The following is a 14,016-nucleotide window of genomic DNA, read 5'->3' on the forward strand; positions in this document are numbered from 1 at the left end:
GCTGGACACTCGAGCTGTCGAGCCAAATCTCACTAGCCATTGAGAGTAATTCGGCGTTAAGCCCCGCCCACACATGAGATCTGTGCCAGAACGGCGAATGTAAGCGAAAAGTTTGAAAGCGTAAAGGAAACTCAGGCAGCGCATTTATAAACCACGATTAGCGAAGACGAAGTTTAGGAAACTGTTAACACACGAACGCTGTTGATCTGAAGACCAGTTTACATTTTTGCCACCGAGCTCACCGTTTTCAGTTTCAGAGTGCTTTTCTTTCTCATTGTATATTTTTGTCCGTTTCTTGAAAAGGTTACTTTCAACACTTTTGGGACAAAATGTAAATTCGATACTAATGAAGCCATTTGGGATTCGGCCTAGCTGTGTTGAAGATGTATATAAAATGTATAGCTATATATCTTCAACAGTAAACCCAAGTCTGAACCAGTGAAAAGTTTGGGATAAAATCTTTTGATTAGGAAAGAGGTACAGTTTTCATCTTCCGTGGTTTATGCCATGGGAATACGTGGTGTAGCGCTACTGCTGATATCTGTTCTGTCTGCAGAGAGCAGCTCTTAGGATACAAAACATTTTAGCGTATTTAGGTTTTTAAAGAAATCTGACGGCCCTCCGCTGCGTTGGTTAGGTAGCTGAGTGGCGCTGGTGTCAGGGCGTGTATCTGCGTATATTTGTGTTTTGTGGCAAGCATTTAAAACCCTAACACTGGCTCCATTGATGCCCGAGGCAGCGTGGATGCCCCTGACCTTTGACCTCAGACGGTCATGAGGGAATCGTGAGGTCACTTCCTGATCAGCCCACACCTCACAGCATCTGAAGGAGAGCTGTCAGTGAAGTGTGCGCACAACAGAGAGTGTGTTTGTGCATGCGTGTGTGCATGTACCTTCAAGGTGTCATTCAGATAAGACATAAATAATGACCATACGCCTGTGCGTGTAACCGGAGCCGGCCGCTTGGCACACCCCTCTCAGGGTCAAAACCACGGTGACCGGGGTTGCCTGCACTCACTGGCCTTGTCAATCACACTGTTGCCTGGCAACAGCGGGGGGTCAAGCAGGATTACTTGCGCTGAGATTAACCTTGCATCATATAACACACAAACTGGATAAGGAGTGTATTTTCTTTCCTTATGTCTGTTATGTATAATCCGAGCTCATTATCGTTTCAGTATTGAAAGGTCAAAAAGGCTGTTTTATTTTACAGAAAATGATTTTTAATATTGCACGATCTTCAACTTTTAATTCATAAAAACTACACCATTATTATTTAGGACAGACGTAACTACTGTTCTTACATCACATGTTAAGAGATGAAAGGCACAGAGGCCAGCTTGAGTGCTGTCAAGGATGCGCTAGCGCTCGCACCTCGTTATTACAGGTCGAGAGCACGGTTACTGGAATGTAAAGGAGGTGTTAGTGTGTCGGGAAATTAAATATCACACACGCACACACGACACAGTTGTATTTCAAATGCGTCCTACAGTGTTTGAGTCAACGGTAAAAATTTTCTTAACTATGTCACTGAGGTTCATTTATAATTTAAACTTTGAATAAAATAAAAGTTCTATATGAAACTGAATGCACACATACAATGTCATTTTCATAACCCACTATTCAATCAAACAGTAACACTTACACAGTGCGTACACAGTGTTTATTGTTCTTTCTTAATGTCTGTAACATTTTATAGTAACTGAAATAATAAGTTGTGTGTTATGGTTATTATCCCTGCTGCTTTTGGTCAGTAAGAATACAGCGTTATGTACATGACGTCGAACATGGGGAGGGAAAAAAGCCTTGACCTTTCTGTATTAAATATTAGTATTAATTTAGGGTATTCTATCTCTTTCCATCTTTCTCTCAGCGTCATCAGTAAGGTAACCCCTGACCTGGAACCTACTCCACCACCTCCTCGGACGCCGGTGTCGCGCTCCGGTCCCGGTGCTCGGATGCGTTCTCCTCCTGCCCTTCCTCCCCCTGTCCCACCTCCAGTCGTCCCCGCACCTCTCCCACCACCTGTGTTGGTGCCACCTCCTCCGCCTCCGGTGTTTCAGGCCCCAGCCAGCCAGGCTAAAGCTCGTGGCTGCAGCGTCGTCACGGAGACGGTCAGCGCTTACGTGGTGAGGCTCATCGTCATCATTATCATCTGATTGAAATGATTGTACTTCCATAGCCATTTTGGCTCACGGGTATGTGTGTGTGTATTGGTTGTACAGCCGTCGTCTTTTTAGTAATCCAACGTGTGTTCCTCCCGATTAGTGCACGTTGCTCCCATTACTTATCTCCAATGGATCGCTTGTAGTTCTTCTACCAGTTCTTATTATGAGCTAATTCTATATGCGTATAATGAATGATTTAAATGGTAACTATATAAAGAGACTGCTTAATGTTTCTGATTATTTTTATCCACAGTTTAATCATATCAAACTGTGCCGTATGTATTATATCACATTTCAGCTATGTTAAGTATCAAAAACTAGTTAAATAGAGTCCGTCCCCATGTTCACCGTCGACTCTGTTACTCTGATGAGGTTGTCCAGGTTCTACAGATTTATTTTTTTTGTCGTGTTTGTGTGGCCCACAGATTCGTGACGAGTGGGGTAATAAGATCTGGATCTGCCCTGGCTGTAATAAACCTGATGATGGCAGTCCCATGATCGGCTGTGATGAGTGCGATGACTGGTATCACTGGTGAGAATGACAACTCAACCTCATCACAATGCACAAAATCTGTTATTTTATTCATTAATCTTTCATGAGGAAGGATCCCTTCCTCCCGTGTAGTCCTCTGTAGGTTCTCAGAGAAACGATAGAGTTTCTCTAAAAGTAAATAGCAAAGCTTTTGTATGCATATAAATCAGCATTTCCTGCTTTATTACATTATTGTAATGTAATTTGCCTGTTTAAATTGATCTGTTAATTTTTTTTTTTTTTTTTTAGGGAAATGCTTTATTTCCCTTTATTATTATACAAAAAAAATTATAAAGAGAAAAAAAGATAATTATAAAAATACTTTAATGATTATACTTGTGTTAAATATCAGTTTAACTACTATGCTTTCTCATTTCTAGCTCGAGGCATCACATCAACCGACATACACTAGAGTTTTTGTGGTACATACAGTACGTGATAGATCTGTGTATCGCACTCCACATAAAAATCTTTTTCTCACTCCTCTCTCTCTCTTTCTCACTTTGTTTTTCAGGCCCTGTGTAGGAATCATAGCTGCTCCCCCAGAGGATCAGCCCTGGTACTGTGTGAAGTGTTCTGGCAAGAAAAAAGACAAAAAAACAAAAAAGAGGAAACGTAAAGCGCACTGATCGTCTCACTCTCGTGCTCTCTCTCCTTGCCTTTCTGTTCACATCACGCTTTATTTCAGTTCCATCTCTCTCCCTCCTGTGGTCTCGATTTGGACGTTTTTCCTCCTCTCTTCCTTTTAATCAAAGTCTCTGTAGTCATTTATGTATTTTTTAAAATGAAATTTTCAAAAAGGCTATATGTTAATTTTTTTATGTCAATCACCCTATGATACGTGTATTTGATCTTTGTACGGAAGCCAACGACTATTCAGTAGGTGTGTGTGTGTGTGTGTGTGTGTGTGTGTGTGCGCGCGTTGAGGTTATACATCCTCATCCAAGTTTGTTCAGCCGTGCGCTGACTCATCGGGATCACATCACTGAAAAAAGGAAGACAAAAAAAATACGTCTGTACATTAGTCAGCCTTTTTAAATATTGTTCTGATTTATTTAGACTGGAAGTGCAGTTTCCTTTTATTATGGATTCAATTAAAAGCTGTTTTTTCCACAGTGGGTGGTCATTACTTTTGTATACATTTACGGAACGCTATGAAACGGGCGGTCGGGATCATTTACAGGTTTCTAATTTATACAAAACGAAACGGCCGGTGGAGTTTGTGTAAAGTTTCTTCAGGAGATCGTTATAGGTCATGCCCTGTATTCCGTGAACGCATATCTGTCCTGGCTCTCTGCGTGAGAACGCTGGGGTTTCTCTCTCCACTGTCAATCACAGGCGTCCGTTAGCTCACGTATACAGAGTGGCTTCGAGTAGCTGCACGGTTCTCTCACACACAGGAGTAGTGTGGCGGAGGAGAGCTAGATATAGTGCTCTGGGATTCAAATTCGCTCAGAATGATTGCAAATTCATGCTCTTTTAGGAGGTACTACGTTGACATTCGGTATTTGGCAGACGTTTTTATCCAGAGTGACTTGAAAGTGATGCAGAATCCAATCCAAAGAAAGCTGAGCAGTTCAGGGTTAAGGGTTTTGCTTAAGGCCGACTCTCTGTCAGTTCTAGCGCAGAGCCTTAGTCACATGCTTCCACTTCACCACCGAGCAATTATCCTGCAAAGGGAAATGAGTTTATTAGTCATAATATTATTAATAATAATACATTCAGATGAATAAGAATTAATTATAATAGACTGATCTGTCTGAAATATGCGCTCGTATTAAGTAGGCACGTGTGACCGCTTCGGTGTGGTGGTGTTGTAAGCTTCAATCCCCAAAGACCTCTGATGCTCGGAATTTCCTGTAAGCGTGAAGCATCTCCCTCCAGGTGCTGTGCCTGTGCCAAGTTTTTGTTTAAGATGCATGCTCGCAGGAGAAAGTGCCCTTAAACGGGTTTTCTTTTCTTTTTCTTCTTTTTTTTTTTTTTTTTTTGCCATGCAGAACGACAGAGTTTCTGCAGTAGGAACAAAACCACATTGCCCTTTAACTTTATCTCCTGTGGAGTAAAATCCTAGCCTTTGTGGCCATGCCAGGGCCCATGTGTGTGTTTAAATTACACGCTGTAGCTCTTAAGTGTTCCAGTTCACCTGATGCTCAGCCTCTCCTGTTTCCTCCGCTGATCACACACTTTGCCCTGGCCCGCACTTGGCCGCTTCCAGCTCTGCGTCGTCTTTAATATCTTGTTAAATATGCCCGAGTTACCTGTCGTTCCCGTTAATCGCAGGCAGATGTAGACGCCTGAATCAGATCGTCGCTGTGCAATTGGACGAATCAAAGCGAAGTGCAGCTTTTATGCTCGTTCCTTTTTTGTTTCCACGCGATAAGAAATGTCTTCCACATGCACGACGGTACCCATAGCGCCGCTCATTAAAACAGGAGATAGGAAGGCCGTGCCCTCGCTCTCTGATCAGAGCCTGGATGCAGGGCCTGGATTGCAGAAAACACGCACGCACACGTAAGCAGTCATGAGAACTCTCAAGGCCTGTCAGGGTTACGCAGGTGACCCTGCAAATGCACAGCTATTCATATTCTTATTTTATGCGAAAAAGGAGCACAATAATGTAGATGCCTAAATCTTATGAAGGCTGACACCAGGAGTAACTCGTACATGTTGTTTTATATCTGTTTTAAACATGTAACTGGTTACAGATTTAAATATTCTGTATTATGTAGCCGGATCATCATACAATCCTTTTTTCGGTTGCACGCGAGTGATGAAAATGATGATCGTTACTACTGAATCGAAAAACAAAATAACTTTATTTTTTGTAATCAACTGGGGGGGAACTGCCTTTCTTTTCATGGTGTAGGTCACAGACAATATTTTCAGTCAAAGCAAAATGGATCCTCAGTCACATTTCCCGAGCTTTTAATTGCTAAACACAATTTCAACGTTCAACTGGTTTTATTGTCATTTCAGCCATATACAGCTGGTACAGTACACAGTGAAACGAAACAACGTTCCTCTAGGACCATGGTGCTACATGAAACAACACACTAACCACACGAGACACAGAACTAAATAAGATCTACAAACATTCTACATAAAGAGCACGTGCAGACGTGTGCTTACAACACAGGACAGTGCGGTACAATTTAGTAAATGTTTTACAAACAAAAGAAAATAAGGCAAGACACCCCAGTATGCAACAAACCAGTGTTAAACCATATGAAGAAGGAGTGTGTAAGTCAGTACACCAATCACAACGTTGTCCGATTAGCTAACTTTAACTCTATGGTAGTTGATTCTTTTATTAATGAATTAAATATAGTTTAAAATATGATTCGTCAGAGCCCTGTAACTGTACTACAACGGCATGAGGTTGATGGTATGATTATTTTCTTGCGGTGTATCATTACATTTGATTTATCATCACAGCATTGATTTAAGCTAATGCCAGCTTACATCACCATGTGCTTCACTTACATCACCATCACTGTATAGCATTTAATTCATATGTGTGTGTGTGAGAGAGATATTTCTCTGCTCAGTGTTTACCTTTAAATATTATGCTAAAGAACTGCAGTACTGTCTACGCAGAGTTGAGATGTTACTAGGCATGACATCAGGGTTGTTGGGGGTTTTTCCTTTGTTTTAGATGGACAGTCTAATTTATAATGAAAGTGTTTTGGATCGAGAGTCTTACACACCACTGAGTTCAATTACCAAGTAAGCACATGATTTGTCTCAGTGTAACACAATATAAAGAAAGAGAGAGAGAGGGTGTGTGTGTGTGTGTGTGTGTGTGTGTGTGTTTTGTGTTAGCAGTCAAGGCAGATTTGAAGGTGAACTTCAATGTGTGGTCCAAAGCAAAGGTCAATGGTGAAATGGGGTCAAGGTCCTTTGTACTCTGAGGGAGAAGAGAGTGAAAAGCCAACGATTCCTTCCCATCACTCCTTCAGTGACTGAATGGGATTGTAAATATAATAAGTTAACTTTCATCACATCACATTTCAGTGGTGTGTGATTTGGTGACAATATGATCATTGTACTTGGAAATATGTGTTTACAAGATGCATATTATGTATTGTGGTGGGGTTTTTTTTTTGTTTTTTTTTTTAAGTGAAACACGAGAAACTGCAGAAAAGCAGATGTTTCTGTCTGAAAATTATTACTAATAATAATAAGATGAAGAGGAATAGCGTTCTTTAAATGTGACAATTATAATAATGCTTTTTTTTTTTTTTGCAAATTGTTTTATCATAACATTCTCACAACCTACAGTCCAGCTTACACACTGATCACAAATCAGTGTAATGTTTCATCCTAACTTGCCCTTTTCTCCAAATTTCATACTCATCACACTGACATCACAAACTCTTCCTAAACTTCACCCTAACTCACTAAAACACAAAGTCTAGTCTATAGCACACCAACTTCTGATCAGCCACATGTGTGACAGTGTAAAGTAGTCCAAGTCTTTGTTTTATGACACAACAGTCTTATAAAACTCACCCCTTTATGCTGTATTGGTTTAAAACACAACTTTTACATCTGCATGAATTCAGTTCATCTGGCTCGTTCAATTTTTCCAAGTTCTGAGCAAATTTCCAAACCACAATTAAAACTAAACAGTAGTGAGCACCTTATAAGTACTGTATGTTCATCGTATTCCTTTAATCTACCACCCAGTGAAAGTTCTTTTCACATGGATTGGTGTCTGTTAGCCATAGTGCTTCACCGTTATGTATGTGAAGTGAATTCCCTGCTCCAGCAAAACAGATTTGATTCTCATAAAGAGATATAAATGTTTTTTTTGTTGTTGTTTGTTTGTTTGTTTTTTGTTTGTTTGTTTGTTTTAACAAGAAATACTATATTATCTGAACTGACTGACTGGGACTAAAGGAGCCGGACTGGAAACACTGCCCTAAAAGATAGTCTGTAACTCTTTGCCTTCTTTTTCCTACAAAGCTACATGTTGAATGGGCAAACTGATCAAGACGACAACTGCTCAAGATTTCTATTAAAGTCTAGAAAACATCATACATGGTGATTTCTGATGTTTTTTTGTTTTTTTTTTCCTAGTCTTAAAAAAATATTCATTGTTGTTCAAAGTCAATAGTTTTATGTTTCGGAATCAATTTCATCTTATACATCTATAAAGATCAAAACGGAGGCTATGAGAACATGTCAAAGGTCATAGTTACCACATCATGCTTCACTTTAAAAACTTACCATGTGACCTTAAGACAAATCTCCACTCTGATTGGCTAGAGCAGTCTCTAACAACCATCTAGTAAAGTTTTCTTTCAGCAGTTAAATAAAAATCACGTTATAATAATCACATAATAATAATAAATTACTTTATTCTCTGAGTGTCCCTACTACAGCCGCTAATATGTATTATTTCTAATGTTCTTAAGGTTCTTAATGTTTATTGACTTGAACATTATTTGACGCCCCCTTTCGGTTAAAATACACTCCAAGGTGACACAAACAAAAATAAATTTAAAGACCTTCCAGTGGTTATTAATCAGTGTGCTACATACAGCATCAGTGGAGGAATTTGGTGCATTTTATTTCTTTTTTGGATTCGACTTGAATTAAGCATAATTACAGGCTATAAATGTATAAAATAACAGAATTGCAAACATCTTTTGATCCTGACATTGGCACTGGGGTAAATATCCCTCACTCTGATAGAATGGTTTCATGTTTTCCCGCGTCGTTTTAATTGCTTTAATTATCAAATGACTTCAGGAGTTTAGTGTGTGAAGTTTTTCCCTTTTCCTCTCTGTCTACTCTTTGAAATCAAAAAAAAAAAAAAAAAAAAAAAAAAAAAAAAAAAAAACGTTTCAGAAGCATCAGCGTTATCACTTAATACAAAGTTGTTGTTTTTTTAGTGTTTATTTTTTTGTGGGTTTTTTTTTTGTTTTTTTGTTTTTTTACCGCGATGCCCCGAGTCTATTTCTATAATTATTCATTCATGTAATTATTTATGTTTATTATATTTAGCCTCAGTAGTGTTGTGCAGCTCTTCAGGCCCAATCTCCCTGCACTTCTTTATCAATTGTTTTGAAACGAAGAGCTTGAAAAGCAATTACGGACTGGGTGCAAAAGCAAAGCTATAAAACAAATCGTTTCTAATTAGAATATTTATTTAATTTAGGTTAGTATCCCCCCCCCCTCCGTTTCAGCCTGGAGCTTCGTGTACAATTAAGAAAGCGAGAGAGAGAGAGTTGAAATGTTTGGATAGCCCGATCAATAGCCTGAACACTCCCCTCCTATGTTTATATATTCAATATGTTTCATATGTAATCAGCCTCACAGGTTTCACGCGCAAACTTTGTGAAGGTGCACAGAGAAGATAGAGCTTATTACCGAACCAAAGGCACTAATGAAGCCTCTCTAGCTGCCCTTATTGCACACATTACAAACTTTCTCTCTCACGCACAGGAGGGGGGAGAGAGAGGGGGGATTATTCAGCGGGCAATGCAGAGAGCGAATCGGAAGAGTTGTTTAGAATCGTTTATAATTCGTGCCATTAGTGTACCTAAAACAAACTAGTTTTCTTTTTTGTAAAGAAGCCAAACAGGTGAGTGAGTGCCACGCGGTGTGTCTCGGTGTGTACTGAGAGATTAGCCTAATTAAAGCTCAGACGCACAGATGCGCGAATAAATACACACATAGGGGTCATTATTGCATGGAACCCAAAATCAGAGATAAATAAGCACTCCTTATTATAGAGCTTTGTCTCGTGCGAGAGAGAGAGAGAGAGAGTTAAATGATATGGTGGCATCCGAGCTCATTGGATCATAAAGGGCCAGTTCATCCTCGCGCGAGATGGACGTCATCAGGAGGATGCTGATGTTGCGCGCGCTCCTGCAGGTTCGTGACGGAGGGGAAAAAAGGAGTGTGAGAGAGAGAGACATCGTAAGTGTACGCTGTGTTGGCTGAATGACTTTGTGACGACCTCTGTTGCAAAAAAAAAGAAAGAAAGAAAGAAAGAAACGGGGGGCTACGCGCTCGAAATAACGGCCCCTGGCGCGCGCGCATATAACAGACATGGAAATGGGCTTTGGGCGCTATCACCGTCTCCCAGGCAACCATCACGGTCCCGCATCTCGCGCTCCGAGAAATGAGTTATGGAAAAAAAAATTAAATAAATAAAATAAAAGGGCTGGAGTGAAGCAGAGGGGATTAACCATGATCCCGAGTGTCAATCAAAAATAAAATAAACACGCCCCGAATTCTGAAAACGCCGCGCACTACACATATTTATTTATTTATTTATATTTATATACTATTTATATTTAAAGCCAAAAGGTGCCAGCGCCTATGTTATTTGAGAGCTGATAATGAAATACGGGGCTTCGGTGCGCTATAAAGATGGGAAAGTTGTGCTTTAAAATCCTTCCTGTGAGCGGATTTAAACTGCTTTATACAGACCTGCGCTCTGCGCGCGCGCGGGGATTTTTTCAATTACCTAGATTAATTGCTCTGAATAAATTATACACCAGGAAATTTGAATCGAGATCAAAGTGGCTGATGGATTATTATTATTATTATTATTATTATTATTATTATTATTATTATTATTATTATTAGATTGACTGCAGGTGTTTTGGAGTGAAAACATGAATGAGTCATTTCATACTCGCTCACTGATCTTCCGGCTGCGTGCATTTAACACACACAATTACATTCCCACTGCAAATTTAAATGACTATACTATTACATATATATATATATATATATATATATATATATATATATATATATATATATATATATATATATATATATATATATATATATATATAATATGCTTCTTCTTATCTTTATGCTTTTTCTTAGTTTATAGGGTTCTGTCATTTTATACGATTTTAATTAAACTAAATATCATTTATATCAACTCCCTTCCAGGTCATTAAGGCTAACAGCCAATTAGGAGAAGAAGAGCCCAGTGGGCAGACTGCACCATATTCTGACTAAAACAAGCACATATATTATTGTTCTAATATCAGTTCCTTTAGTAGCCTCTTCATTCACACACAAAACACATCTTCACAAAATATTAACTCTATTCATTATGCGTCTTAAGCCCAAGCTGCACTATAATGTAGCCCTTTTATATCCTCTTTATGTGCCACATTCATTCCTATAGTCCTGTATTTACTACTACTTACACTCTCAGAAAAAAGGGTACTAAACTGTAAACCCTGATTAAGTATCCTTTATCTATAACTGTGCATGTAGTATACACGATTTAAAGCTTTACTCTAAAGCATACTTTGAATCCTTTTTAAAACTGCACTACATCCACATTTCCAGATGAAATAAAAATGTATAGGCTATTAAAGGTAGAGTAAATGTACTTTTAAGGTGACATGGTTTATTTGGTTTGTGAAGTTGTTTTTTGTTTTTGTTTTTGTTTTTGTTTTTTTTCTGGGAGTGCACTTTAATGTAGCTAGTATTCTCTTATTATATTGCATGTTCTGAATGAGTTACGAATTCTAGTGTGTGAGAAAACACTTTAAACGTTAAATGTATCAAATTTGATTATGAAAATTAAACTTTGCTTCCAAAAATGATCTGTCATTTAAAAGCAACAGATATAACAGGTATATAACAGATTCATAAAACCCACTCACAAATGTTCTGGGTAAAAGTAACGTGCAAACAAAACAAAAAACATCATCAAACAGCAACAAAGCCAAAAAAAAAAAAAAGAAAGAAAAAGAAAAAAAAAAAGAAAAAAAGGGGGGAATCCAAACCGTTTTAAAAATCGATTTAGTAGAGGTGAATCCCACCACCCTGTTATATTTACAGTATTTATTCTAAGTGGCCCAGCTCCTTATCAGCGCACAGATCCCTGACACAGACCATTTACTAAGACAAGAGGAAGAAGGGGCATAAACACACACCCACACTGGCTTTGGCCCACTAATGCTATTTGATATTTGGGCTCATTGACACTCGTATGTTTTTTTTTTTTTTTTTTTTCAAGACGCGCGCGGCAGCAAAAGCACAACGCGTACAAGCCCGATCTGCTGTAATCCGAAGCCGCGTGCGAATGTATGTATGTGTGTGTGTGTGTGTGTGTGTGTGTGTGTGTGTGTGTGTGTATGGTAGTTATGTGGAGGGGGCGACAGAGAGAGAACACCTGATAGCCCGCGCCCTCCGAAAAGACTCTCTCTCTCTCTCTCTCTCTCTCTCTCTCTCTCTCTCTCTCTCTCTCTCTCTCTCTCTCTCTCTCTCTCTCTGGTCATCTTAGCTCGCGCTCGCTCGAGCCTGCAGCGCCAGTGCGTCGCCATGCAGAAGAAAAAAGGGGTAAACGGTAAACCATTCGGCTATTTGTTCCAAAAGATTGCAATGAAAATCAAGATCTGCTGCCCCCATCCTCCCCCCCTCTTCTCTCTCTCTCTCTCTCTCTCTCTCTCTCTCTCTCTCTCTCTCTGTCTCTCTCTCTCTCTCTCTCCCTCAGACACTCAAGATGCCAACAAATAGCCATTGAGTAAGCAGCTTAAAGACCCCCTCCGTCCTCATAACACTTAAATTAATTCGTCAAGCGAGTAAAAAGGAGACATTTAAAAAGGAGAGAGAGAGAGAGAGAGAGAGAGAGAGAGAGAGAGAGAGAGAGAGAGAGAGAGATTTATAATTACTGCGGTGTAGGACAAAGAACGCCGCCATGCCATGACATACTTATATTTAAATATACAGGTCACCCATCTTATATATCAGTCGCTAGACAGATAGATAGATAGATAGATAGATAGATAGATAGATAGATAGATAGATAGATAACTATATGTTTACCTTCATCTCTTCAGGTGTGTCCTGTCCTATACGTCAGACAGAAAATTTTAAATAATGAGTATTAATGCATATATTTAAATATCTACTAGATAAATAGATAGATAGATAGATAGATAGATAGATAGATAGATAGAGTTCTTTATCCGATACCAGTCACAGAACCAGAATTTTGACCCTGCACTGGCTGATTTCCTCTCGTCCGAGCTCGGGAACAACTCACACCGACACCATCGTTCAATGAAAGCTTCTTAATTGAATGATACAGAAAGCATAGTGTATATATAGTGCACACAGATATATTGATGAAGAATGATAAATGTCAATTAGAACAGGTCACAAATAAAATCAAAACATCTATTACGTAGGTTCGAGTGAAATAAGAACTAAAAATGTCTAGTCTACTAGATAATAATAAGAGGAGAAGAAGAACCGAGAGAGAGAGAGAGAGAGAGAGAGAGAGAGAGAGAGAGAGAGAGAGAGAGAGAGAGAGAGAGCAAAAGGCGGGGTGATTAGGAATGCTCAAAACAACACGTTCCACGAACACAAAACAATTTGGTTCCGGTACAGCAGGACACAGACTAGAGACCTTCAGAATTGAGACGCACAGAGATCATGCCTGAAACTTATCAGATAGACAGACAGACAGACAGACAGACAGACAGTTAAACAAGGTGTTTTTGCAAGCGTGCAGGATAAAGGGGGAATCCTGCGGGTCCTCGCGCTCAGGAACCCTTTCCACACCGGAGTGAGGTGGCGCGCGCGCACGCGCTCGATAATAAATGTCTCGTTAGAGCGCGTTTTCGGCGCTGATAAAGCCACGTTATTGTGCGCGCGACCCTCTTGGGGGCAGACAGTGGTGTAAGGAGGGGGCGTTTGTCCCTAATTCTCCTTTGTTGTCCATTTCATTAGCTTAATCTGCTCCATCTCCATCTCTCCATCAACACCTCCCCGCGCATCTCCACGTACACATATACAGAGAGAGAGAGAGAGAGAGAGAGAGAGAGAGAGAGAGAGAGAGAGAGAGATGATGGTGCGAGGTGATAGGAAAAAAGCAGGCCGTCAGTCCGACCTTCAGAAGACACAGCATTTGAAGCACACGGAAGCTATTTTTGTTGTTAAATGCTGAATTGCGTTGACTCCTTCTCACACATATCTCCTTGCCTTCTGAGCGAATCCTTGACATATTCCCGACCTTAATGTGAAGGAAATGTCTCACAGCATTCAGTGCTCTCTCGCTCTCGTCTCTCTCTCCCTCTCCTCTATCCTTGTGCTTTGTTTTTTAAAAAAGATATTATTTTATTTTTATTTTCCACAGTCTCGCTCATAATATTGCCTGCACTCATCTCTCTTTTTGACATTCGTCAGTCTCTATCCCTTCATCTCCCCTCATCTTTTTCTTTTCCTCCTTTTTTTCTGGCATGAATAAATAGCGGAGGAAATAAATAAACCGATACAATCTGGTCGAGTCTACCAGAACACTGGAAATGACGGATCATGCACA

At 39.7% G+C, this 14,016-nt stretch overlaps 1 protein-coding gene across 1 annotated transcript in view; it reads left to right on the forward strand.

The window, feature by feature from the left end:
- Positions 1-3,814, forward strand: part of taf3 (TAF3 RNA polymerase II, TATA box binding protein (TBP)-associated facto) — a 77,167-nt gene extending 73,353 nt beyond the window's left edge. Inside the window, exons 6-8 of the mRNA XM_017494171.3 lie at positions 1,873-2,128; positions 2,593-2,699; positions 3,214-3,814. Coding sequence (XP_017349660.1) covers positions 1,873-2,128; positions 2,593-2,699; positions 3,214-3,328 — 478 coding nt within the window. The 3' untranslated portion in view covers positions 3,329-3,814. The remainder of the gene's footprint in view (positions 1-1,872; positions 2,129-2,592; positions 2,700-3,213) is intronic.
- The last annotated feature ends 10,202 nt before the right edge of the window (positions 3,815-14,016 follow it).

The sequence above is a fragment of the Ictalurus punctatus genome, chromosome 19, assembly GCF_001660625.3.
Source record: "Ictalurus punctatus breed USDA103 chromosome 19, Coco_2.0, whole genome shotgun sequence".
Classification (NCBI taxonomy): Eukaryota; Metazoa; Chordata; class Actinopteri; order Siluriformes; family Ictaluridae; genus Ictalurus; species Ictalurus punctatus.